The sequence below is a fragment of the Mus musculus genome, chromosome 11, assembly GCF_000001635.26.
Source record: "Mus musculus strain C57BL/6J chromosome 11, GRCm38.p6 C57BL/6J".
Lineage (NCBI taxonomy): Eukaryota > Metazoa > Chordata > Mammalia > Rodentia > Muridae > Mus > Mus musculus.
Window position 1 is genome coordinate 116,526,271 of NC_000077.6, and position 26,539 is coordinate 116,552,809.

The 26,539-nt window shown below is 54.1% G+C and overlaps 2 protein-coding genes across 16 annotated transcripts in view; one reads left to right on the forward strand and one right to left on the reverse strand.

Moving 5' to 3' along the window:
• Nucleotides 1–4,565: 4,565 nt before the first annotated feature.
• Nucleotides 4,566–10,405, forward strand: Sphk1 (sphingosine kinase 1). Of its 13 annotated transcripts, none has more exons than XM_006532672.3 (6): nucleotides 4,566–4,931; nucleotides 7,700–7,903; nucleotides 8,582–8,731; nucleotides 8,810–8,904; nucleotides 8,982–9,097; nucleotides 9,342–10,405. In XM_006532672.3, the coding sequence occupies exons 2-6, from the start codon at nucleotides 7,894–7,896 to the stop codon at nucleotides 10,114–10,116; spliced, it is 1,146 nt and encodes a 381-aa protein (XP_006532735.1). In that variant the 5' UTR covers nucleotides 4,566–4,931; nucleotides 7,700–7,893; the 3' UTR covers nucleotides 10,117–10,405. The 13 variants fall into 13 exon arrangements, with proteins under 13 accessions (XP_006532735.1, NP_001359414.1, NP_001359413.1 ...); NM_001372485.1 differs by having other exon boundaries at nucleotides 4,830–4,931; nucleotides 7,700–8,048; nucleotides 8,579–8,731; nucleotides 9,342–10,400; NM_001372484.1 differs by having other exon boundaries at nucleotides 4,830–4,931; nucleotides 8,579–8,731; nucleotides 9,342–10,400.
• Nucleotides 10,406–11,469: 1,064 nt separating this feature from the next.
• Ube2o (ubiquitin-conjugating enzyme E2O) overlaps nucleotides 11,470–26,539 on the reverse strand; it is a 43,764-nt gene continuing 28,694 nt past the window's right edge. Inside the window, exons 2-18 of one of the 3 annotated variants that reach the window (XM_006533106.2) lie at nucleotides 22,764–22,823; nucleotides 22,500–22,610; nucleotides 20,601–20,698; nucleotides 20,191–20,254; nucleotides 19,564–19,707; nucleotides 19,055–19,164; nucleotides 18,851–18,926; nucleotides 18,078–18,550; nucleotides 17,596–17,750; nucleotides 17,350–17,462; nucleotides 17,138–17,266; nucleotides 16,521–16,610; nucleotides 15,069–15,768; nucleotides 14,817–14,953; nucleotides 13,662–13,865; nucleotides 13,529–13,586; nucleotides 11,470–13,441 (exon numbers count right to left, since the gene is read on the reverse strand). In XM_006533106.2, coding sequence (XP_006533169.1) covers nucleotides 12,774–13,441; nucleotides 13,529–13,586; nucleotides 13,662–13,865; nucleotides 14,817–14,953; nucleotides 15,069–15,768; nucleotides 16,521–16,610; nucleotides 17,138–17,266; nucleotides 17,350–17,462; nucleotides 17,596–17,750; nucleotides 18,078–18,550; nucleotides 18,851–18,926; nucleotides 19,055–19,164; nucleotides 19,564–19,707; nucleotides 20,191–20,254; nucleotides 20,601–20,698; nucleotides 22,500–22,610; nucleotides 22,764–22,823 — 3,390 coding nt within the window. In that variant the 3' untranslated portion in view covers nucleotides 11,470–12,773. Of the gene's footprint in view, nucleotides 13,442–13,528; nucleotides 13,587–13,661; nucleotides 13,866–14,816; nucleotides 14,954–15,068; nucleotides 15,769–16,520; nucleotides 16,611–17,137; nucleotides 17,267–17,349; nucleotides 17,463–17,595; nucleotides 17,751–18,077; nucleotides 18,551–18,775; nucleotides 18,927–19,054; nucleotides 19,165–19,563; nucleotides 19,708–20,190; nucleotides 20,255–20,600; nucleotides 20,699–22,499; nucleotides 22,611–22,763; nucleotides 22,824–26,539 lie in introns of those variants that run through there. The other 2 variants (NM_173755.3, XM_011248960.1) reach the window with 2 other exon arrangements.

The window sequence follows — 26,539 nt, forward strand, 5'->3', positions numbered from 1 at the left end:
AGGAATCAGCAGCATTGGCATGACCCAGAAGAAATAGCCAGGCCTCTGCCGAATCGGCACAAGTCAGCAGGAGTAACCAAGACCAGCAAGGATGCCAGGAGAATTTCTCTGCCATGCTTCTCTCAACAAAGTGAAGATCAGCGCTTGGGATGTAGAAGTAAGAGTATCTCTGTGAGTGAGTTCAAGGCCTGTCTGGTCTACACAGCAAGCTCTAAGACAGATAGAGATACATAATGTGACCCTGTCTCAAAACAACAACAACAAGTCTGAGGATGGAGTTGAGTTGGTAGAGTCCTTACCTAGCACGAAAGAAGCCCTTTGTTTTATCCCTAATATCCTAGAAACTGGGTGTGATGGCACATGCCTGTGCCCCAGTGCTTGAGGAGAGTGGATGGATTCAGGAACATCAAGAATTCAGGGACATCCTTGAGACCAATTTGGGATAGAAGAGAAGGAGAAGGAAGAGGAGGAAGAGAAGAAAGAAGAAGAAGAGGAGGAGGAGAAGAAGGAGGAGGAGAAGGAGGAAGAGGAGAAGGAGGAAGAGAAAAAGAAAGAAGAGAAGAAAGAGAAGGAAGAGAAGGGAAAGGAGGAGGAGGAGGAGGAGGAGGAGGAGGAGGAGGAGGAGGAGAAAAAGGAGGAAGATCCTAGAGATAGAAACGTATCTAGGGGCACCTGGCTGGTGCCAATGTTCTCAGGGATCTTACCAGAGGAATAAGGAAGGGGGAGCCATGACTATTGAAATCAAATCTGAAGATGCATTGATTGGTGGCTTTGGACATGAAGGGTCCTCAGACCAAGGAATGCAGGTGATTTCTAAAAGCTAAAAGGCCAAGTGGCCCAGACCCAGTCCACCCCGGGCTTTGGCTTCCAGAACAGTGAGGATGAATTTGTGAGAAGTCTGATCGGAAGTGAAGACACATAATGAAACACCCGAAACTCACCCAGCTTTGCTCCCCCAGGCACTGGGAACAAACCCATCTGCTCGGGAAGCTGAAGATGCCATAAACCAAGGTCAAAGCCAGGATCTGAAGGTCAAGGAACCAAAATAGAGAGGGAGCCTGGCGGTCCACAGATACAAGCAAGAGGCTGCACCCGGGAAATGTTTTCTCTCCTGAACCCGCAGGAACTATTCACACTAGTTCCCTTGTTCAAGATGCCCAGTGTTGTTACATCTTTCCACTGAAGGCATAAAATATCACTTCATATCGGTCTTAATAGCTTATTGGTTCTCCCTCTCAATCCTTCAAGTTTGAGGAACATTTCTACACAAGGCAATGAAGGACTCATTCAAGTCTAACCAACACACTGTGGGCTGGGAGTGTAGCTTAGAGGCAGAGTAGCCACAAGGGCCAGAATTTATGCTCCAGTACCACATAGAGACATTTTAGTATATAAGATATCATTCAGGTATTGGGCACAGTGAGTTGGAGGTGTAGCTCAGAGGTATTCACAGGGCCATATTTAAGCCCCAGTACCACACAGAGACATTTTATTACATAAGCTATTCTTCGGGTGTTGGGCTCAGTAGGCTCAATGCTTGCTGTGTAAGCATGGAGTCCTGAATTCAACCCACAGCATCCACGTTAAAACTGGGTATTAGGGCGCATGGCTGAAGCTCCAGCAATGGAGTGCAGTGAGGATGGAAAGGCAGTGCCCAGAGGCATGCTGGCCCACCATCTAGCTAAAACAGCATGCTCTAGGTTTACAGAGAAATGTCTCAAAAATAAGTAAGGCAGCTGGGCAGTGGTGGCGCAAGCCTTTAATCTCAGCACTCAGGAGGCAGAGACAGGCAGATTTCGGAGTTCGAGGCCGGCCTGGTCTACAAAGTGAGTTCCTGGACAGCTAGGACTATACAGAGAAACCCTGTCTCGAAAAAGAACAAAGAAACAAAACAAAAAAAAAGTAAGGCAGGCACAGTGGCAGTGTGTATCTTTAACTCCAGAACTTGGAAGGCAGGGACAGGTGAATCTCTGAGTTCAAGGACAGCCTGGTCTACACAGCAAGTTCTAGGCCAGCCGGAGCTACACAGAGATTCTACCTCAAAAAAAGAAACAAATGAATATTGATAGAAGGCACCAGAGCTAACTAACCTCTGGCCTTCACATATGATGTGCCAGTGAGTACTCCTAACTTCAAAAACATTGTTCGTGTGTATAAAGATACAAACAAATGCCGTACAACAGAGATGACACTAGGCGAAAAGAAGAGCTTACTGTGATCACAAACAGGTCAAGGAACAGCAAAGACTGTAGGCCAAGCAGCGGAAGACAGTAGAGTCCTCAGGGCTACCCTCCCCCAAATCTCAGAAGACACCAGGAAACTGATGTCAGGTAAGCGGCTGGGATCAGCAAAGCAGCATGCCCTGTGGGTGCTCATATTCAGAATGTTCTGGAATTCTAATGATCCTGAGGTGTAGCCAGGGTCACCGAGGCCTAAAGGAAAGGCTTATATGGGAGACAGAGCCTAAAGGCTCAGTGGGACTTGAGCCCCAGTCTCAGTAAAGTGGCACAGGAGAACAAGGAAAGTAGTGTTCTATGGCTGTGAAGAGATGCTGTGACCACAGCGACTCCTATAAAGAGAAGCATTTAATTGGGTCTGGCTTACAGTTTCCGAGGGTTAGTTCATCCTCGCATGGCGGGAAGCATGGCACACAGGCAGGCGTGGTGCTGGAGAGAGTTCTTAGATCTGGATTCTCAGGCAGCAGGAAGAGAGAGGACACTGGGCCAGCTTGGGCTTTGAAACCTCAGAGCTCACCACCTCCAGTCATACACTTCCTCCAACAAGGGCACACCTCCTAAGACCACTCTCTCTAAGCATTCAAATGTATGAGCCTATGGGGGGGCATTCTTATTCAAACCATGACAGAGTTGAGGGTTGTCACCATGCAGATGCGGTAGTAAAAACATTGCACAGAAGAGGAAACCCAAAGTCTATAGTCCAATAGGCAGCCAGGGATCTTGTGAGGCCTGTCTGTGCCTTCAGGTCTCCCCACGTGGCTTGCAGCACCCCAGGCCAGTGCCTGGTATCATGGAACAGCATCTATGAACTCTCAGCATTGGAACACCATGTCCTGGACAGTCTGGGAACAGGAGGGTCTCTCTTTGATGGGGATTGGTTCTAATGCTTTGATTTAATTGGGAATCTGCATGTCCAAACGTTAAAGGTCCCTGTGCCCATTGGTTTGGATCGATCAAGAAAGATGCCAGTGGCCAAAGACTGGGAGACAGGGTGGGACCTTTAGTTTTTCCTAGTTTTTTAGTTCCTGGTGTGTCTGAGGACAGCATAAATACAACTTAAAAAAAAAAAAAAAGCCAGGCGTGGTGGCGCAGGCCTTTAATTCCAGCACTTGGGAGGCAGAGGCAGGCAGATTTCCGAGTTCGAGACCAGCCTGGTCTACAGCGTGAGTTCCAGGACAGTTGTGAGCCACCATGTGGTTGCTGGGATTTGAACTCAGGACCTCTGAAAGTGCAGTCAGTGCTCCTAACCGCTGAGCCATCTCTTTCCAGCAAGACCAGATTCTTAAAAAAAAAAAAAAATAAATAAATAAATAATTATCCAGGGAATTATTAGCTTCAGGCATGGCAGGTAAGGTTCCAGGTATTCTTGCCTAATGAAAACAATCAGGGCCAGTGAAGGCTTTGCAGCTGAAGGTACATGCCACCAAGCTTGACACCCTGAGTTCAAACCCTGAGACCTCGTGATGGATGCAGAGGACAGACCCTAGAAGGTCCTTTGATCTCTACACTCATACTGTGGCACACAGGTATGCACATGAACACACACAGACACATACACACACACATACACACAAACACAGAGAGAGACACATAAACACACACATAGAGACAGAGACACAGACAGACAGACAGACAGACACACACACACACAAAACCAATTTAAACATTTGGCCACTTGGCAGCCTTGAATTCCTGGGTGCAGAGGCCTGGGCTAGTGAATAACTCCCGGTCTTTTCTCTAGCATGAGGTAGGAGGGAGGAGGTGGCGGTGTGGGGGGCACTTGGGTACTTTTCTCTGGGAAAGCTGCCCAGAGGAGCCTAGGAAGGAAAACAATTCTTTTCACCTGTGAGACAGGTATGGCCTGGGAACAGAGGCTGAGCTGATAAGTCAGAATTCCAGACTGGCCCAAGGCCAAAGCCAGTTGCACCTTGCTGACAGGCTGGCTAATGAGAGAGAGAGAGAGAGAGAGAGGGGGGGGGAGAGAGAGAGAGAGAGAGAGAGAGAGAGTACACGCTTGCATGCTTGTGTTTGTGCACTTGTGCTTGGAGCTAGCTACTGTTTCTCCTGGAGATTCTCAGACCCTGGGTTCCTGAAGTGGCTGTTGAGGGGAGCAATACACCAGCCTAGCTAACACAGAGTAAGCTCTGGTGGTACTTGGCCTCCCAGACTGGGGGAAGGGCTTGGGGTTTGTTATAAGCTTTGTTGGGAATTGGTTTGACAGCTCCCATAAGGCCCTTCACCTCCCAATCCTTCCAGAGACACAAAAGAAAACCAACATCTTGTTCTTGTCCATTCCCGGCTACAGGGCCAGGGGTGCTGTTTGCCGGTTTCTACAGATAGGATAAAGTTCTTTAGGAAAGGAAAGGGTCTAGAAAGCTGCATGGAATGGGGGAGGTGAACAAGAATGAAAGAGGCAGAGACCAGAGAGGTGAGGAGGCCAGAGGATGAGGCGGCAGCCGACACAGAGGAGCCATTGTGTCCACTGGAACCAGCGCCAGACTGGAACCCCCCTCCCACTGGGTCTCTTCTGAGCAGAAGGGGAACCGGCCCTGAGGCCCAAGTATAAAATGTCCTGCAGGCTGCTTCTGCTCTCTCCCACGGACTGAGTTTCCAGTCAACCTTGCTCCACGCTTGCCCTCAGAGTATGAGAAGTTCCAGCCCCAGGCCTCAAAGAAAAGCGAGACCCTGATCCAGGTCGGCATTTTGAGCGTAAATTTACACACAGCCCGATCTTTCCTTCCCCGTGCCTCAGTTTCTCCTCTTTAGTTGTTAATGACTTGCTTGTCGGGCTTGATAAACACTCCTTCCCAAACCGTGAGAGAGCAGAGGAGGGTGTTTCCTACAGTCTGGGCAGCCAGCCCCCCTCCAAGCTCAAAATCTCGGGGAGAATAGTTTCCTCCCTGAGTCTGCTAGATACCAACGCCAGATCTGGACCCTAGGTCTCTGGTAAGGGGAGGGGGCAGGGTAGACAAGGGAGCGAGTGGCAGAGAGCCTGGCTTCCCCGCAGAGCCCCCTCCTCCCACCGCGACTCGTGTCCCCGCAGCGCGTGACCACGGCACTGCGGCTGCAGAGCTGCAATCCTTCCTTGTCCGCGCTAGATTCCAGGGGTGTAAGGTGGGAAGCCGGGGATGGGGGTAGGTGCAGGACCAGATCTTGGTAGCCACGAGTCGCGGAACCGGGGGTGGGTGATGACGCCCTTGCTCCCTCCAAATCCTCATTTTTTTTTTTTTTTGGTTGGTTGGTTGTTTCCGGGAGTTTCTCCACCCGTGAGCGTGTCGCTGAGTCACCTTCTCGGAAGGCACTCGGGGCGTTCATGATCCGGTCAGGCTGTCCCGCGGCTGTACAGAGCCAAGGCATATATTGCAGTGACGCGTGCGGAACCGCAGGTCCAGCCTGTGCCCCTGGCCCTCCTGGGGACTCCTAAAATACTGAGAAACTCGGTCGGGGAACTCCAGGGTCCTCTGGGAGAGAAGCCACCTTCAAGGCGTGACCTAGTTCACTGCAATCCTTTCTTATCTGGGTTCGTTTTCCTCTTGGACTCGCCTCTTCTGGACTTTAAGAAGCGATGCGAAGATAGAGGTGGGTGGGGTCGCGCGGGGGCCGGTGTGGGCGCGCCAGTTCTCTGTAACCGGAGCTAAACCAATGCAGCTTCCTTGGGAGTTTGGTGTCTGTTTTTGGTGCTTGGTAGGATTTGGGAGCTTCTTTTTCCAAGTCTCCGCTAATAATCTTCCAAAAATTTAACTCCGGTTAGTCACGGACACCCTCAGGTCACTTGCCATGAAATATATCACTTACACAACTATGCGTCTTGTTTATCTCCACCGAAGCGCATACACCGGGGCACGTGTGCATTTTCACCCCGAGATCGCCCGAAGGGGTGGGGAGGTTGGGACCACGCCCCCATGCTAGCCTCTCCAATCCTGATGAGAGCCCCCATTGCCCTGTCCACACTGCTGGGTTCCTCCAGTCGGTGAGGATCGTGGATCCCGATCATCCGCGGCAGGCAGCATCTCAGGCCTTGATAGTGTTCCCTGGGGGGAAAGACTCCACCTTTGGAGGTTGCTGACGAGGTACTCTCATCTCGACTTCGTCCCCAAACCGGTTCAGCTTTCTCCTGAAAGGCGTGCCAGACTGCTTCGGGTTCGGCGTCTGAGTGAGCCAGCGGCTGCATCTGGAAGCTAAAAGTAAAGGCACCGCGGAGGAGCAGGGGAGGAAGAGAAGTTCGCGGGTGGCGGGTGACCCGACCCTGGCCCAGAGTCAGGACAGCACTAGGGTCTGGATGTGGAATTCAGGCTAGGTCTAAGCGACGCCAAAGAGGCGCTGCATCCCTACTGTGAACAGCAGTTTCGAGGTTCAGTAAGCGCAGACCCACGCGTACCCGAAGCCCGCTCGGATGCTGGGCGCCGGCATGTGGGCTGCGCCCTCGCTTTCGCGCTCCGCGGATGCGCTGCTTCAGGCCGGGCTCAGAACCCCACCTCTTGCGGACTTCCTAAGCTGTTCCTCCAGCACCGGGCGCACAATCGTATCCGGGGATCCTGCCCCTCATCTGCGCGTGGCCGAGCCCAGGCTGGCGGCGACTGTGTTCGGGGAGGTGCAGTGAGATCCCGGGCGGGTGGGGGACCAGAGCTGCGCGCAACTCTGGTTCCACCCCGAGAGCACAAGGAACGCGGGGCGTGGCCAGGCCGGCCCAGAGGCTCAGCGCCCTCCCCGGGCCGCCGTGAAATTGAGCAAAAAGTTTGAGACCGGAGGGGGGCGATCCCTTGGAGTCGGTGTCAGCCCAGTGCTTCAGTTGTCCCTCTGTCGCGGGTCTGAGTCGGAGAGGAGCTGCTTTCCGCCACTGGCCGCCCGTGGGACAGATTGGGTAGGGATCCCCTTTCCCCCGCGCGCGCCCTCCCGTAGTTGGCGGTGCCTTCGTGGGTCCGTGAAGGAGACGGCCCCACGCCTGCGCCTCAGTGCACACTCGCGCTCCGGCAGGGCAGACCATAGTTGTGGGTCCGCCCAGCACAGGCAGGCTTTTGCGGGACTTGGGCGCTGTTCTCACGAGTGCGGCACGCACCCCCACCCCCACCCTCTTGGAGACTCGGAGCTTCAGCGGCTTCGTAGTTCAGGCAGGGGACCGGGCGACTGCGCAGGTTGCGATGGGGTTCTTCGTCCCAGAGTACGCGCCTCTCAATGCCAGTTCTGGGAATTGTATGCAGTTGGATTCTCCACCAAGCCCGAAGGGTGAAGAGCCGGCCCGACGAAGAGAGCCACGGGTCACTGACTCATGCGTCGGGTCCGAATCCGGTGTCCCCTGGAACGGAATGTTCGTGGGGTGGGAAGCTCATTCTGGAAAGCTAGATCCCCCACCCACGGGGCTCTGGTGATTCAGTCGCGAGCCAGGGGCTCTGGTTGGGCACTTTGTCCCACGTGCATGGAAGCCCAGGCAGAGAACCCCACCACTCTTTCCTCCTGTCCCTCAGATCTGGCCGCCCCGGGGAATGACGAGGGCGCTCACACAGCCCAGGGAGGTGGAGAGGGCGAGCCCCACGGCCAGTCGCCAGACACCCTCCTGGGCAACACCGATAAGAAGCTGAACGCAGGAGCCGCCGTTACCTCTAGCAGCGCCGGGGCAGCACCGGTGGCCCCTTGTCAGCGGGAGCCCCGGGACCTGGCTATGGAACCAGGTTTGTGGGGTACCTGTCTGGGAAAGGCTAATGAGATCTCTTCCCCCAAGAAATGATGGACAGCAGAAAGAAGCCTAGGGTCACTCGAAAGAAACATTTTGTCCCGCGAGGCCAGACATCGTCTGTCCCGGGGCCAAGGAAAGAGGTATTGCGGTGTCCCACTCACTCCCAGACAACCTGTGGGAGGCCACTTCCTCTGGCAGGGTTGTGTTGATGGGTGGAGGATCCCAACTGTTCCCGTAGCTCTCTTCGGCCCTCTAGCGACTGGTTGTGGACATTACCATTCTGTTTTTGTTTTTCGAGGCAGGGTTTCTCTGTGTAGCCCTGGCTGTCCTGGAACTCACTCTGTAGACCAGGTTGGCCTTGAACTCAGAAATCCGCCTGCCTCTGCCTCCCGAGTGCTGGGATTAAAGGCGTGCGCCACCATGCCCGGCCGTGTTTAAGTGTTTTGACAGAACACTTATATGTATAAGCACTAGGCTGTGTATTTGGCGCCCTTGAAGGCCAGAAGAGGGCGTAGAGATCCTCAGGAACTGGACCTGGGAGTTCGGGACCACTGTGAGCCACCTTTCTGGTGCTGGAACTGAACCTGGGTCTTGTAGAAGAGCAGCAAGTGCTCTTACCTACCAAGCTCTCTCTCCAGCCCCATGTGGTGGTGTTGTGTTTTGTTTGTAGTAGAATGCCCTCGAGGACTGCTCCCACGGCCATGCAGAGTGCTGGTGCTGCTGAACCCCCAGGGTGGCAAGGGCAAGGCTCTGCAGCTCTTCCAGAGCCGTGTGCAGCCCTTCCTGGAGGAGGCAGAGATAACCTTTAAACTGATACTCACCGGTGAGTGCTGACCCCAGAGGGTGAAGGGAGCATTTCATGCCAGAAAACCAGCTCTGAGAACATCAACTCTTCCACCAGAACGGAAGAACCATGCCAGGGAGCTGGTGTGTGCAGAGGAGTTGGGTCACTGGGACGCCCTGGCAGTCATGTCCGGTGATGGTCTGATGCATGAGGTAAGGGATGGGCTAGAGGATGGCCCAGAGGGCTTGGGATGGTTTTCCTAGACTGAGACACTCTGCCTATTTAACAGGTGGTGAATGGGCTAATGGAACGGCCAGACTGGGAGACTGCCATCCAGAAACCCCTGTGTAGCCTCCCTGGAGGCTCCGGCAATGCGCTGGCAGCTTCTGTGAACCACTATGCTGGGTGAGAGCTGAGGGTCAGAGTGGGCATCATGTCCCCTACCGCCATTTTCTGAGTTCCTGTGGGAAGCTCCACTTTCTGCTGGAGTCTTGTCCTCAGTTTACTGGCCCTAGGGAGCCTCCATCTGCTGTCACTGACTCCAGCGACTCCCTAGGGACCACGGTTGCACTGCTAGCCCCCATTCCTCAAAAGGAGAACAAAGAGAACGCAAGAGGGCTCCTGTCCCATCTGATCTTTAACCTTGCAGGTACGAGCAGGTGACTAATGAAGACCTGCTCATCAACTGCACACTGCTGTTGTGCCGCCGGCGCCTGTCACCCATGAACCTGCTGTCCCTGCACACTGCTTCTGGGCTGCGGCTCTATTCTGTGCTCAGTCTGTCCTGGGGCTTTGTTGCTGACGTGGACCTCGAGAGTGAGAAGTACAGGCGCTTGGGGGAGATTCGTTTCACAGTGGGCACCTTCTTTCGCCTAGCAAGCCTGCGCATCTACCAAGGCCAACTGGCCTACCTTCCTGTAGGAACTGTGGCCTCTAAGAGACCCGCCTCTACACTGGTGCAGAAGGGCCCCGTCGACACACACCTTGTTCCTCTGGAGGAGCCAGTGCCTTCTCATTGGACTGTGGTACCAGAACAGGACTTCGTCCTGGTGCTGGTGCTGCTACACACCCACCTGAGCTCCGAGCTGTTTGCAGCACCCATGGGCCGCTGTGAGGCTGGTGTTATGCATCTGTTCTACGTACGTGCGGGGGTGTCAAGGGCTGCGCTGCTGCGCCTCTTCCTGGCCATGCAGAAGGGCAAGCATATGGAACTTGACTGTCCATACCTGGTTCATGTGCCCGTGGTTGCTTTCCGCCTGGAGCCCAGGAGCCAGAGGGGCGTGTTTTCTGTGGATGGAGAGCTGATGGTATGTGAAGCTGTGCAGGGCCAAGTGCACCCAAACTACCTTTGGATGGTCTGTGGCAGCAGAGATGCCCCATCCGGCCGGGACTCCCGGCGGGGGCCACCTCCAGAAGAACCATAACTCTGTGCCTTTGTCTACTCTGTCTAGGCTGAGATGGGACCCTCCCCCGCACCCACCTCCTGGTATGGGAGGTTATTTCTAAAGTTCCTATGGAAGTGGTGGGGACCCCTGCAGAGAAAGCTAGAAGGTGGGGCTATGACTTGGAAAGAAAGGCTCTACCTTCCAGTTAGAGTAACATCCCCAGTAGAGCCCTGCTGGCTGGACCAGTTGCATATAGAAGACACTCCCCATTGCTCTTAGGGACCTTCCCTGGGAACCAAATTCAAATAAAGAGACTTTTCCAACCTGCTGATCCTATCCTGGGGATTGGGAAGGGAATGGGGTCTTAACACCAGCAAGGGCTATGGAATTGTGTTATCAGGGATTGAACTCACTTATTTATGTCCCACGGGACAATCATGCTGGTGTTGGGCACTTCGCTCCCTACGGGCTGATAATCAGACCCACTTCAGCTGCAGAGGCCCTCAGCCTGGCCAGCAGCCCTATCTCACACACAGGAAGACTGTGGACCTCAGATCAACTGTACCTCTTTACTAGGCACTGTCAATTGCTGGTTTCTTCACAGGCGCTGGGACCTCCCCCGGGGCCGCTTACATACAATTCTGCTCTAATTTCAAGTGGTCTTGGGAAGTGCTAGGGCGTATTATGCAGTGGGCTTCATGTAGCTACAGGGAAGCCATCATCCATGCTGGGTGGATGTTCTAGTGTGGCTGAGTCAGTGCCCTGTGCTCCTGCCTGAGGGCAAGCTTGGGTGGACCTGCACGTTGTTGTTAGGACCCTGTGAGAGGAAGACTTGGCTACATCTCAAGGAAGGGACTCTTCTGACCAAACTGAAAAATGACAGGCGCAATTTCTTAAAAAATAAACTGGGCTACACCCATGAGCTATCTCTGGGTCCACCCAGGACACCTCAGCCCTTCCCTGCTTGCACTTAACAGGAATTCTAGGCAGAAATGAAAAGGAAGCCGTGGGACAGGGTAGATGCCAATCCCCTAACCTGGGCAACCGTTCCAGTCTGGAGCCCACAATACTGACACTTGACCATTGCTAGATGCTGTGGTGTCAATTTCCCGGGAATCCTGAAGAGGCAGCTGTAGGATACTGGCTTCCACTACCCAGCGTTGAGAAGTGGCTGTTGTCTGGATAATCACACTCACCCCAACAGACTCCACGTGACGAGAGATGAAGGCCATCAGGCAGTGGAGCCAGACCCACCACCACAGTCTCCCTTGGGGAAGCTGTATAGGAGGGTGGGTCCTGGCACACAGACAGCAACATCAGCCTGAATGAATGGCAGAGGCAGGTTTAATGTGCCATCTTGTTTTGTTAATGAGCCAACTCCCCCCAAAAAAATGCAAGTTAAAAAAAAAGTTTAATCACACAGCACTTTATACAGGTATTGTAAGCAGTAGGCATTCACATCTCCACGTGAACAATGGCCCGGGAAGCATGGCCCACCAGGCCCATGTCCCCGGTGAGTGTTCCCAAGGCTCTGCTGCCCCGGTGGTCCTGGCACAGCACAGGTGTGGAGCCCACTTAAGGCTGACAAGACGCATCATGCTTTGGCTTTTTTTGTGTTTTGTATTTTGTCTGTCTTTTTTTTTTTCTAGTAAGAGTTATTAGTATCTTTGCTTTTGAGATTTATTTTTTCAACCTTAAATATTACATACACCAGAAACGACAAGAGCTGTAATGTGCTCACCGGCAGGCATCCTCTCTACCTGGAGCTTCACATTATCAAAAGCTTAGAAACTTGTAAACCTCTGGGCCTGTGGGGTGGGGGGGAGCTCCCGCTGCCGGCCAGCCTCCCCCCTCAGACTGCCCTTGCAGAGAGTCTATAAGCCAAGGCTGACTGGAGAGGCTGAGCCACCGGATGGGAGAGGCCCTTGTCGCTGGCCTGGTTTGTGCAGATGCTCCTGTCACCTCAGTGGGGATAAAATGAGGCTGGATGGAGCAGATAACAGGCAGGTCTGGGCAGGACTGCCATTATCACTGCCATCTTGGACTGGAAGAGCAAGGCACCTGTAGCCATTTCTGTCCAGGCAGCACATTCTCAACTCCGTTCACGTGAGGGCTGCAGCCTCTCCTGGTGTCCTATCCTCTCTTAGAGAGTAAGTTCAATAGGCCTAAGGGCTATAACGCACTGGCAGGCCAGAGCCAGCCACAGCAGCCACAGCTCCGAGATGGAGGTACAGGGGATGAGGGACCTGGTGTGTGGCGCAGGAGGGGCTGGGACGTGGGGAGGCTACTGTCAAGCTGGAGAGGAGAGGGACCGGGAACACTGCAGGAGCAGCCACACTTCATGCAAGGCACGCCCACCCTCCTGCCATCTGCAGGTTCCTCAACACCCCACCTCTGACCTGAGAAGGGACAGCTAGAGAACAAGTGCCAGGACTCTCTGCCTGGGGCGACGGGGAACCTGAGTGAGTTCCCAGTGCCTCAGGTGCCTGCCTTTGAAACATAACTGAGGGATAGAACGCAGCATCTTGGGACACTTCTTGCACTTCAGCATCAAACTTGCCGCAGGGAGGAGAGGGCAGCAGAAGGCTCCAATTAGGTACAGGAAGGGGCAGGAAGAGGGGCAGGACCTCAGGAAGGGAGGGAGCAGGCAGCGGCTGACCTCTCCCACCATGACACTCCCTTTCAAGCATGGGCAGCTACTTGTCCTCTGTGCTTTCGGGCATGCCCGCCTCCAGCAGGGCAGCACGGAACTGTGTCAGGACCCCCCGGATGCTCTTGATGAAACCCTTGGAGAGTGGGAAGAGGGGGAAGCCGATGTCAGGGTAACCGCTCTTCTCAGGCAGGAAGCTGCGGTAGCTCTTCCTCCTCCTCTTTGGTCTAACGCTGGGAGGTGCGGATGCATCAGGGGCTGTCTCAGTCTGCTCTGTGTGGTCTCTGCTGGCTGAGGCAGGGCCCTGGGCTCCACCCTCTGAGTCTGAGCCCTGGGACGCCTCCCCAGGGGCCATCCCAACATCTTCAGGCTCTTCACGGCCGGAGTCTGAGAGTTCAGCTGCAGCCATGGGCTCCAGAGAGCTGCTGTCTTTAAGGGCCCCATTGGGCATCACCTGGGCCCTCTCCTGCATGGCATGGGTTTCCAGCCAGGACTCAATTCGGTTCACCAGCCGCCAGCCACCCACACTGAAGTGCTGCCGAATCTCCTGTTCGAAGACCTCAGGAGGTCGTCGCACCAACTGGGTCATGGACTGCACCACACGGATTAATGCCATCTCGTTGTAGCAGCGACTGTTCTCATAGCCTTCCTGCAGGCCCCGGTCACTGTCAAAGCCAGCTTCATTGTAGTATGGTTCATTCACCAGGATCAGACCTGCCAGGAAGCGTCCCTTAGTGAGTGGGGTAAGCCCCGAGGCCCTCAAAAGGACAGACTGTCAGTGCGCCCAAGAGCGCATCCTACCTTGGATGGAGATGAGCACCTGGAGAAGGCTAGACTTGCTTGTCCACCTCTCTGTCCCCTGAAACACAAACACAACCTTTAGGTCTGTCCCAAATGGACACCAGCTCTACCGGGCAATGGGGCCCATACTCACCTTTCCAATCCAGGTACCTAGGAGGCTGACACACACTTTCCCATTGTCATACAGGTTGGGGTTCAGGCGGCCACTGCACTGGGAGAGGTAGCAAAAGTGGGGGGGCACCGCAGGGTAGATGTTGGGAAGCTGGATGTCAAATAGGTAGAGGCCGTCTTCATAGGGAGTCCGAGTGGGGCCCTTGATCAGTGCAGAGAAGAGGTCCTAGAAGGAGTCACAGGAGGAGGCCTCATGTCTGTGGTCTGCTCTGACATCCTCCCAGAGCACTGCCGAGATCCGCAGATCCGAGGGCAGCACCAGAGCCACAGCCAAGGAGACATCTAAGCCAAGCAGCATTTGCTTCGGGGTGGGGGTGGGGGTAGGGGTGTAGAGTCACAGCTGGAGGGATGGCACTGGTACTGAGGGTCTGAGATGGAAGGCAAACACTGGCAGAGGCCAGCAGAACTATGCTATCCAGCATTGTGTGTCTCTTAAGTATTTGCATGTGTGAACCCTCGCCAGGATACCAGAGCAGAGTGGATAGCAGAGAAAGAAGGACCTTCGCATGGGGTCTGAGGTGCCCTGGAAGATGCCTTGAGGACTGGGAAAAGTCTGCTTTGTTTTGTTTCTCTTACCCCCTCAGCTGAACTGTGCCAGGCTGGGGACTTCCTAAAAGAATTTTCACTAAACCCAAAAGAAACAGATGTCCCTGGGGTCCTTAAGCAAGGCTGGGCGTGACAACTGCCACCAGTAGTCCCAGCAAGACCACTGTGTGTTCCTGGCATGGACTGAGAAAGGTAGCTGTGTGTAATGACAGACTGCACAGAGAACCATGTGCTGTGGTGACAGGGAGGACAGCCTGCATTCAGAACAGGTCCTTTGGAAGGAGCCACTAGGAGGGAGCAAGAGCCACTAGGAGGGAGCAAAGGCCTTGAGTTTGTGGGAATGGATAAAGGATACCAAAGGCAGCCTCCTCCTAGCAGGCTCCAATCTCCTACAGCTACATGGATACAGTGCTTCTCCCAGAAGGGTGTCCATGTGGCTGCAGGGCTCTATTCTGATACCTCAGTTACCTGAGCCACCATGTCTGGAACCACAGCAAGGTAGCACTGCCACCCCCATGCCCCATGGCATCTGTACCCAGGCGCCTCCCCGAGTTCCCAGCAGCCCACTTGCCATTCTGTCCTCAAAAGTCTTGACCATGATGCCATCGGGCAGCGAGGTGGCCAGCAGAGCCATCTCCTTCCGCACTGTGCTGAAGAACTTCTTGGCTTCCGGGGGCTGGAACTCAATCTTCTTGAAAGAGTGGTTTGCTGCGGGGAGAGGACAGTCAGCAGGGAGAGAAGCCCGGGGCGGCTCACTATAATCCCCCAGGACACAGGGTAATGGCAGAGGCAGGCAAGAACACTACCACTCATGGTGACTCACAGGGTGCAAACTCCAGCACAGAGAAGACCTCGCCCTTGGCGCTGGTGAAGGTGACGCCAGGCCTGCCACCGCACTGCTGACAGAGCACAGGTGTCTCACTGGGCCACTCGGCTTTCACTGGGGACTGCACCTCAGGCTTCTCCTCCTTGCGCTCTGTGTCGGGTACTGCCTCCATCTTCTCCTCCTCAGCAATGGCCACATTGTCCAGGGTCTTCTTGAGGTTCTCCTGTAGCTTCTTGATATCGTCCAAAAACTTCTTCTCTCGGGTTGGCTTCTCAGGCTCCACGGTGGGCGAGGTGGGCGAGCCTGTGAGCAGCTGCTCCACAGTCATGTTCTTGAGGCTCTCCAGGATCTTGATGGCCTCCTTCAGCTCCCGGAAACTCTTGGGAGGCCCGTCCTTCCCAGCTTTCTCCATCAGCCCTGCCACGGGGGCAGCCATGGCCACGGCGCCCTGGATGGCAGCCGTGGCCGCCTCCTCACTGATGACCACGCCCTTGTCCTCCTCGGGGGCAGTGGGCTGCTCGGCAGGCAAGATGGCGGCCAGCTCCTCTATCTTGGGGTGCTCATCGTCCACGAGCCCGTTGTCGGTCTCCCAGCTGTCGCTGTCGTCCTCCCACTCATCCGAGGAGGCCCCACTGGAGCTGCCTTCCACGGAGTCGTAGTCAGACTCCTCAATCTCAGACTCGATGTTGTATAAGTGCTACGGGAAGAGGAGTTAAGTCCAGACAGAACTCTAATACTGGGGAGCTCTGGCATCCCCCATTCCCTGTTCTCAACCTTTCATCTGAAATCCTGTCTCTGCTACAAGATTCCCAGTTCTCTGCAACAGACCCTTTGCCCATCTTGCACCCCAAGCAGTACACAGAGCTAAGTTAGGGCAGGCTCTGGGCAGTCGGTCCGTTAGCATCTGGCCAGTGGGAGTGAGTGAGGGGCACAAGGAACCTCAGCAAAGCCAGCCTACCACCAGGACTCAGGCCAGGTACTGGTGTGGACATAAGGTCTGTGTGGACTGCACCAGGAATGAGTAGGTAACCTTACTGGAAGGCAAAGTAGGGACACTGGAGTTGGTCACACTGTGGCCTGCTTCCCACTGAATGGCTGCCGAGGTGAGGGATCAGCCACTCTCCATCTGGCCCGGCCCCCTGTGTACACCAGGAAAGCAGAGCTGGAAAACAGGGTCAGCCCAAGTATGGCAGAAGAAGGGGGCCAGCTGGAGATGGCTAGAATCGGGCCAGCCTTTTCCTTCCCTTCCTTACGTGCTAACAACTGTCCTAGAAACAGCAGCAGGGAGCACCCTGCATTTCCTAGCACTGTGGTGATCTAGAGGTTTGGGAACCTCGTACACCCATGAGATTTAGAAAGCCGCTGTCCCTGTCCTTGGGGCTTAAGTGGGAAAGCTACAGAGGAGGCCGGGATTCTACGTGGCCAGTGGTCTGGGTCTTGGAGCCTCACCTGTGGCAGGATGATGGTTTTCGAGTTGTCAGCCCACACCACTTCCACTTTGCTGCTGACATCCACTCGGGCCACCTGGCCCACTGAGGGCTAAAGGGCAGAGGGGATGAGGGTCAGATGGGTGCAGGGGCAAGACTCCAAAGGATGTAAGCTCTAGTGGGTTCCACCCAGCCGCCTCCCATCCCCTGGACTGTAGCAAACACTAAATGTCTTTTCCCAAGTCTGCAGCAATTCTCTCCCCACAGGTAGTGCTCTGGCCTCCCTGGCTTGGCACTCTTCCCAGGTGGGTACCCTGCCACCGGAGTTTGTTTCTGCCCCTTGTGTCCAGATTGTCTTGACCTTTCTCAACAACTCCAGCCTTTCCTCCAGCTCTAGCTCAGGCTCCATCTCTAAGCCTGCCTAGGCTCTGCTGCACTTGACTGTGTGGGCTCTCAGCTGCAATGGAGGGTAGCCCCTGAGGGAACCTAACTGCCAGTGTCCACACAGCCATGCCAGCCATCAGAATTCAAAGACATTCAGGTCTGAGCTCCTAGTGGCATCTGGTGGCATCTGGTGGCAGTGTGAGGGACTGCAGCCACCACCCAGACAGAAGCTGCAGTCTACCTCATCACACCTACCTCATCCTCCTTGGGTAGAGCCCCATCCTCCGTGTTACCAATGCGGATGACAATGTCAGTTGTGCGGAAGCGAAAGTCAGGGTGGTCAGCAATGTCATAGACGCTCACGTCCTCCTCTTCTCCAATGAGCTGCGGCAAAAGCAGGGCTGGATGAGGCAGGCTTCCCCCTTTCTGCCCAAGCCCACCCAAAGGAAGCAGGACGGCATGCTCACCTCCACGTCATCCCCACTTGGTCGCAGCTTGAACCACTTCACCATGCAGGTACGGCCAACATGATCCCCAGACTGCACCACACCATAGACAGCAGGGTCTGGGCAGCTCTGGACTAGGGAAATCAGGAGGGCAGTGACTAACTGAAGAGCTCTGGGGTGCTTGCCTGCAAGCACACTTCAACCACACAGGCACCCGCTGGACCCCAAGTCCGATGCACCCCACCTCCCCCCAGAAAGCAGCACTACCTCGCTTGTCCACCACGAAGTCCCCAGGGCAGAACTCATTGTTGTCCAGGTGGTGCACAGGGAAAAGGTCGTTGGAGCGGATGTTGCATTCCACAGAGCCATCTTGCCACATCACATCAGCTGAGGTCATCGTGGTCACAACCTCCACTGCCACCCTGTGAAGTGTAGGCCCAGGAGCCAGGCCACAAAAATATGCTTCTTGTAGACAGAGCAGGTGACCTTCCACCTTCTAGGCCTAACCGAGTCTCACACGGGCAGGGTGAATGTCTAGTGTGTGTAAAGCTCACCTGTACGGTGCCCCAAACGTGATCCCAGCAAGCCAGGCTAGGGAGGGTTAGCCGCTATCTTCTCCCACGTACCCAGGCCTACCCTAGCCACTATCATCTGGCGATGGGAGCGCCATAGCCCCTACAGGGCACACAGAGCTCCGGCTACTGAGTCTACACGTGCACCGCAGGGTAAGGAACACACTCGGAACTCACCTGTCTCCAGGCTTGAAGTCACGGGTGACCTTATTCTTCTTCCTCTTGTGTTTTCGCTTCAAGTTTTTGATGGACAAGGGAATGCTCTTTTTACGACCAGTGCCACTGCCACTCTGGGAGGAGGTAGTAGAGCTGGCGGAGGAGGTCACAGAGCTGGTGTCATCTGTATCGTCAGCCGCCTCATCATCTGCGTCCTGCTCTGCCGAGTGCAGCCCGTCATCTCCACCCTCCTTCAAGAGGAAGGGGGGCAGTGGCTCGCATGTCTCCTGAAGCTCCTCCGACCCCTCATCCTGCATCTCCACGGGGCTGGCTGATCCATCAGGTTGCTCCTCCGGGCTAGCAGACCCTATTTCACTCCCGGCTCTGGCTTCCCCTTTCTTGTCTGGGTCTTCCATGGAATGGTCCCTAGGACACTGGGTATCTGGGGTGCAGGACATGATTCTCACAACTTGCTTCTTCAACAGACGCTTCACCTACAAGAGCAGAACAAAGGGGAGGGAGCTGTAGACGGAGGCAGGCAGGGGCCATCCTGGCCCCAGACATTGTCTTGGGGAGTAGAGCTATACACACCTAAGTGGCCAGCGAGGGTCCTCAGGGCTGTTCCCTAAGGCCTAAAGCCCAGACCCACCTTGCTGGCTGTGGAAATGGCTCACAGCCAGTTCTCTGAGTGCCCATACCCGCCCACCTCAAGGACATACCTTCTTGGCCATAGAGCCCTCCCCCTGGGCGCAGTTTTTTTCTGGACATTCCCAGGCAATCTTGGCCGGCTCTACCTTGGCTGGGAAGACATACAGACAGCGTTCCCCAAGCTGCCGCTGAGCATGGTCAAAGCATCCGAGACGCTTCACCCTGAAGAGAAAGACCGGGAGCTTGGCAGCACTTCTGAGAGCTCCGTGGGATGCCTGGTCATTTATAGGCAGACCAATACATGCTAGGGGTGAATGCTGGGTTTCTGGGGTGGGGGAACGCTCACTCACCTGCCTAGGTTTTCCTGAGTGATGATGGAAGGTGGGGGGCTAACGCTGTCCGTGCCGCCGGGGCAGAAGCTCTTGGTAATCCACGTGACTTTCAGTTCTACAACCTGCACCTGAGGACAGTGCATAGGACGCTTCCTTCAAATAGCTGCCCGAACCCTTCCTAACACAAGCCAGTCAGGCATTCATCAGATGGATGGACAGATAGCCAGAAGCTGACTTTCAGGATCTGCAGCACCATACACAGATATACTGTAGCCACCCAGCCAGCCGGAGTCAGGGTCTCTCCAGTCTGCCCAAGCAGGGCAGGTGGAGGGATCAGTGCCAGTTAGCCAACCCATGAGTAGAGCCTAGGCTGCTCCAATGCTCAGATCTCACCCGGGTCCATGAGTAGAGCCTAGGCTGCTCCAATGCTCAGATCTCACCCGGGTCCCTGGGGTCTGGGCACTGGGGAGGGAACAGGCTGGAAGGCAGCAGGCATCGATCGGCCCTCACCCCATTTATGTGCTTACCTCCTCCACCACCACACGGAACTTGCTCTTGGTGCTGAGTACAGGCTTGACCCCAGAGAGCCACTGGACACTGGAGAAGATCTTGGCTGGGCCAATAAGGACTTGGCCTGGGTAGAAGCCATAAGAGTCATCAAAGAAGAGACCCTGCAGGGTGTGAGAGTGGAGGAAAGAGCACAGGTCAGCTCTGGTGCGACTCACCGTGTGGACCTGATGCTTTCAAGGATGCCCTGTTGCTAGTAAACCAGCCCTTTAAGAGCTCTTAGCTATCGCCAGCCGGGTGTGGTGGCCACACCTTTAGTCGCAGCACTCGGGAGGCAGAGGCAGGCAGATTTCCGAGTTCAAGGGCAGCCTGGTCTACAGAGTGAGTTCCAGGACAGCCAGGGCTATACAGAGACACCCTGTCTTGAAAAAAACCAAAAACCAAAAATAAACAAACAAAAACAAACAAACAAAACCCCTGCTTGATACTATGAGCTTCAGTGTTGGTTCAACGGCCCTGCCCAAGCCTCAAGCTACTCAGGTAGGCCCTCTCCCCTTTGGCTCACAGTCTTGCCTAGCCTCCAACAGTCCTCATGCCTATGCAGCGGGGAACAGACAGGGGTGACTCCCTCTGGCAGAGATATGTACCGAGTCGCTGACGTGAGGGCAGACATCGTAGAGTTTGGCACCATCTTCTGTGTTCATGGAGCACCTGAAACAGTAGACAGAGGCTTGGTCTCCACCAGGACTCAGTCAGCACTAAACACCAAGACTAAAACACGCCCTAAAACACACCATCTTGCACCTACAGCTCAGCCTCTGCCACAGGACAGGAGCCCCAGCTCAACCTAAGTGCCTGCCATTATTAAGACATGCACAACAGAGCACTGGCCCTCAGAGACTCCTGAGCTGTAGCAGCAGAGACAAGAGTTACCACTGAGCTCCGGATGCTGAATGCCAGCATCACCGTTACTGTCCTGGACCACACCCGACCTCACAGACCTGGAACAACTCTCCTGGACTGTAGAGCAGGCAGCTGTCCCTAAGATGACACCTACCTGGCACCATTAGACAACTTGAGGATGATCTGGTTCTTCAAGTCATAGACCTTCCCCAGCCAGCAGTCATAGGCGATATAGTCTCCATACATGAAGGGCTGCAGATCAAGGACACAGAGCAGTGAGCGAGGGCAGACACCACGGAGCCTGGGATCTTCTACACCCCATTGGGATGTAAAAGGCTCTAGACAACGTATCTGCACTGCATCCCAAGTCCCTTTCCACCGAGCAGGCAGGAGCAGCCTATGGCTGCCTCGTGGGTGGGAGTGTCCACAGCGGCAGAGGACAGCACTAGGAGGCTGGCATGGGTGGGGGTGGGCTTTGTGGATAGGTAAAGACCATGAATCAAGGGGGACCCACTGGGAACACTGAGCGCAGTGTTGTCACTGTTGAAAACTGTTGGGCAGACAGAAGCCATCCCTGAGGAGCTTCCTCACGACAACTGAAGCAGAATGGGATGTGAGTACTGAGTGATGAGAGGGCTGAGCTGATGAATGAAACACAACTCTCGAGTGCACCTCATAGAAAACGAATGAGCAAAGAAACAGGGCAGTAGGCACAGCTCTGTAGGCACACACAAGAATGCCAACCAATAGAAATGCGGGGGCAGTGACTTGAGGAAGACACCACCTGCGACTGTCAGAGCCGTGGCCTGTTTACATGGCAATGCTCCCAAGACTAAGGCTTGCAGGTCTGACACGGACATTTGTGATGTGTGAGATATAATAGCTTACTGGGGGTAAAGGATGAGTTTACAGTGGTGAGGGCTGTGAAGACCAACATGACCTGTGCGCAGAGTGAGCATCTCCAGCGGCAGAGTAGCACTGGACATAAAAAAAGCTAGCTGCACAGCCAGAGGCATCCTGGGAGTGAGTCTGTCCACGAGACATCATCATGCATGAGCTTTTGCAGCACCATTGTCCGGGGTGTACAACAACATCCCAGATGGGAAAGAAAAAGAACTGACAGGCAAACGCCAGGCGGATGGGCTCAGGGCCAGAGGGAAAGGACAGCGAGCAGTCTGAGGCTCAGGCAGTATGGTCACCACTTACTCCCCCGTCTACGGGCTATATCCAAATTTTGGAAAGCACAAAATGTAGTAGTGAGCAGGGGTGCTGGGGGCTGTATGTGTAGCTTGCTTTCAGATAGTTCAGGAGATGAAGATGACCGGGGTCAATGGGAGGTCAGCAGCTGCACACACTGGAGAGTGGGCACACAGACTTAGCACTTCTGGGTAAGTTTAAAGTCCTTTACAAAAGAAATGATTAAAAAGAACTCTGTTTTGCTGTTACTTTTATGTGTATGAGTACTTTGCTGCATGTGTGTTTGTGAGCCATGTGTGTGCCTGGTGTTCTCAGAAGTCAAGGACAGAGCTGGGTCCTCGGGATCTGTGTCTTTAACAAGAGTAGTAAGTAGTCTTGCCCGTGGGACCATCTCTCCAGCCTTCTTGGATGGAGATAGAGAGACGGCTCAGCAGTTAAAGAGTACTGCCTGCTCTTGCTGAGGACCTGGGTCCATTCCCAGCACCCTCACAGAGGCTCACAACTCCATTATTCCAGTTCCAAGGTATCCAACTCCCACTTCTGGTATCAGACATGCAAGTAGTACACACAGACTATATTCCTGCAAAATACCCACATACAACAAACAAACAAACAAACAAACATCCGTGTCTGTGGTCAATGAGAAACAAGTAATGTGACCACATTTGTCATGATCTATCCTGATGCCCGCGGCAGAGCACACTCTGACCTCCTGTCTAGTAGCGCACAGGCAAGGGCAACACGGAGCCTGCCTGGAGCAGGCTGGCCACAGTGACCAAGCACCGAGCATCGGCCCCATTAAGACTACACTTGCCAGGAGCAGCAGCAGCAGCACAGAGGCCACACAGCCACTCACCCAGATGTGCTGGAGGTCCTTGCTGTTGACAGGGTAGATGATGCAGTTGGTGCCGATGAGCTTGACGGCACAGTCAATGTTGACATCTATCACCGTGCCACACTGGCTGTCCTAGAGGAGGAAGGAAAACATCCCACAGGTTGCCATAGGAGACCCCACCAAGACACACCCTATATTCTCCACTCCTCCAACCAAGATCTCTTCCAAATTAGAGTGGGAGCACACAGGCTCAAGTGCAGGGCGGGATGGGGATGAGGGACTCACAGTTGAGCGCATGTGTCGAACCACATCCCGGGGCACCACAGAGCGGTCCTCCAGTTTCAGCTGTGAAAAAAACATGAATGAGAGGCCTGGAAACAGACATCTGAGGTGGAACGCATTCCACCCAGGTACATCCCACCAAAGGCAGACAAAGGATGGTTTTATCTGTAGCCCCCCACCCCCACACCCACCAGCATACACACTGGAGATAGTCTTGTGCACTGGGAAGCATAGTCACACCACACAAGGTTAGCTCATCCTACAAAAACCAACATTATGATGAGTCAAATCCTTCTCTGAGGGTCTACCCTCTGACCTTGGCTCATGGGTGCTCAGGAGTGGTTGGAGGACTGGCATGGCACTGAAGCCAGCTGTCACTAGACACAACCCTTCTAATCTGGCTATTCTGCCTGCCCAGCTGCATCCTGCTCCTTATCTGTGGCAGTGCAGACCCTGTCCTGACCCAACTGAACCCCCAGAACTGCCACCTCCTGCTGCTGGGCGGCCTCTGTGGCCCAGAAAGAGCTGCTTCTCTGCTAGGCTGTTTTGTCTTCTCTGTTCTTGTATCTCCAAATCGGGATTGTTCTGTCATTCTTGGACAACCTGTAAGTGGTTGCTACATCTCTCTCCCCTGCTCAGAGACGGACAGGCACACACCAGGAAGGGCTCTCCCCGACTCTCCCCGACTCTCAGTAACCTCAGCCGGCCTCTCTGCTGCGAAAGGTGACTGGCAGAGAGAGGAGCAGGACAGAAGTGCTGAAAAGCAAGTACAAGGTCACTGAAGCTTTGCTAAGGACAACCCACACAAGCTCTAGGTAGGCTGTACACCGCTAAGCAGGAAACATAAACTGCCACAGGGACCCAGGACCTGTTCCACAGACAACACTGTGACTGGTGTCAGCCTGCTGCTTCCAAGTACACATGGTATCTCAGCAGCCAACTCTGGGACCCATGACAGGATTGAAGCCACAAAGAAAGCATTGGCGCCTGCGTGCACGCACACAGGCACATACAGCCACTACATCCATACTTGCTTGACTCCCTGTCCACAGGGACACAGGCTGAGGTCCAGAAAGGCTAGCTTCAAGGCACTGAAGGGAAGGTGGAGAGGCCAGCTCCCTTTTCTAGTAATGTGAAGACACTTTGTGCCTGCCCCACCCTCAGCTTCACCTCAACTGCCTTCTTAGCTTAGACGTCAAACCACCACCAATTAGGGGGCCTAAGTCATCGCAGAAAGCAGAGAGTAGCGCGGCCTTGACGAGAGCCTTGAGCTGCGTCTGCACACAACCCGATGGCCTCTGTCAGGTCCAGGTACTGCCAGGGGAGGGGGGAGGATCCACATGGACAGCCTGATCAGAACAAGCTCATACAGGACGTGTGAAATGGAGGTAAAAAGAAGATTGCCAAAAACTCCAAGATCAAGTTCTTTATGAACGTTTATAACTGTAACCACCTCATGCCTACAGGTGCTCTGGATAGCCTCTCAGAGGGAACGGTTGTCAAGAAGGATGTCTTTAGAGACTCAGCTCTGAAACGCAAGGCTGGGGAGGCCAAGGTCAGTTGGAAGAACAATACAAGACAGGAGAGAACAAATGGTTTTTCCACAAGCTATGCTTTTAGGTATATTTTTGTTTCTTATCATTAAAAATTAAAAAGAAAAAAAAAAGTTCAGCAACTCCGAGTTTACCAGCCAGTTGTAAACTAGCATTTCCTGGAAAGCATCGGTGAACCTAAGTTTTGGAATAGCAGGAAAGAAGCTATTCCAAAATAGCCTGGGGGGAAGTCATGGGCTACGTGAAATAAACACTGGTCATGTAATGGCATGGAACAGGGCAAGAGGCAGTCTCTGTTGCCTCCTCTGAAAACAACCCAGGGCCAGACTGTGGAGGAGGGGAGCTCAGACAACACTGATGGCGTCTAAGCTCAGACAACACTAGCCTCTGCTCTGCCTGGCTCCAGCCCCAGTTCTAGGGCAGACGCAGGCCAGGCTGTGCTCAGAGTTATAAACAACGCAACCCGGGTTCTAAAGGGGCCACTCTGACCACGTACCTGGCTGAATAAGGCAGTGAGCTTCCTAGATAATGCCAGCCTTCTAGATGAGGCTGGCAGGATTTAAAAGGGACAGAGAAGTTACTCAGGCCTTAGGAGAGGAACCCTGAGCAAAGGAGGAGAACCTGGGGGCCTGAGCCAAGGCAACACATTGGGGTCACCTGCCTGGGAAGGGAAGGCAGTGGCTCTGTGGTTTTCAGCTAGAGCCACTTTGTCCTCTCCCCTCCCTAGACACACAGGAAAGCTCCTGTCACAATGACTGGACAGCATTATCAACAGTGTCTAGGCCAAGGAACTCCTGGCTGCTTAGGACATCTAGAAACAAGGTGGGTCAAAGGTCATCTCCACTACCTCTACTGAATCCCCCCACCCCCACCCCCGCGTGAGAGGGTCTACTGTATAGCTCTGGCTGGCCTGCAACTCACTATTTAGACTAGGCCAGCCCTGGCTCTTGAGAGCTGGAATTAAAGCTATGCTCGCCCTCCCTCCCCTTCCTTTCTGTGTATCTGTGCACACATGTGTGCAGTACCCTGGAGGGCAGAAGAGTGTTCAATCACTTGAAAGTGGAGTTAGAAACAGTTGTGAACTCCCTGACATGGGTGCTGGGAACCAAATTTAGGTCCTCTGGAGGGCAGCTGTCACTCTCACCAGCTCAGCCACTTCTCCAGCCTATTTTACTTTTAAACAATTATTGGGACTCCCCAGCACTCACACGGCAGCTCACAACCATTGGTAACTCCAGCTCCAGGGCATCCAATATCATCTTTGGCTTCCTGGGCTAGGCATTATATGTAAGTGGTGCACACATATACACATAAGCAAAACAACCATACACATAAAATAATAATAAACAAAATGGAGAATGACATGAGGAAACCGATCCTGACCTCTGGCCTCCACATACAACTGTATAGCGATGAGGCAGGGGCAGAGGGAAGGGCTGCAGTTCGGGGAGAAGGCTTGCTGTAGAGTGAGCAGGCACTGTCATCAACTGGTTTGGGCTTCTAGAGGCCCATCTGCTAACAAGGCCACCTCCTGGAACTGCCTCCCTGGCCTGCTCTTGCACCTGAGCTGTCCTGCTTCCAGTCTAGAAGCCCATTCATTAAACTGGCCATGGTCAATCAGATGCACTAAAAAATTCCTGTATAAAAACTTCCAAGACTAAGTGTCTGAAAACAGAAGGAAGCTAAAGTAAGACAGTTGCAGGTAACAGGCTCCTCACCCAAGGAGGAGCTGCCAGAAGGCCACAGGGAGAGTTATTTAAACATCTTATTTCTAATTCTGTGCATCTAGTACATCTGTGTGTGGGCATGTGCACATGAGTGCAGTGTCCACAGAGTCCCTGGAGCTATAGTTACAGGCAACTGTAAGCCACATGACATCAACACTGGGAACAAAACTTGGGTCCTCAGCTCTCCAGTCCTCACAGGAAAGGCTTTAATGGGCCTAAGCATATATGTCTGGAGAGCAGGAGCCACCAGCCACACCAGTGAAGGTCAAGACGGGAGGTGTGGCCAGGCTTCAATCTCAGAGCAATAAATCTCCATCTCTCCGTATTCCCCAGGGGTGTATCCACGACCAGGTCTTTCATTTACATGGGAGCAGGAGCACCCAGCACCAGCCAGGCCTCACCCACTGAAGCTTGATAAACTGTCTGCCCTCACTGCATCCCTGGAAGAGGAATGAGTGGAGACACAGACAGTTTGCAGTGGACCCTGTTTTTGCTCCTC

What these genes read in the sequence shown, in the direction of transcription:
- Sphk1 (XM_017314398.1), top strand. Translation starts at nt 7,504, where the DNA reads ATGCGTCGGGTCCGAATCCGGTGTCCCCTGGAACGGAATGTTCGTGGG. An exon ending in CTTTAAACTGATACTCACCG is followed by an intron (nt 8,732 to 8,809) that starts GTGAGTGCTGAC and finishes CTCTTCCACCAG; the next exon opens with AACGGAAGAACCATGCCAGG. An exon ending in TCTGTGAACCACTATGCTGG is followed by an intron (nt 9,098 to 9,341) that starts GTGAGAGCTGAG and finishes TTAACCTTGCAG; the next exon opens with GTACGAGCAGGTGACTAATG.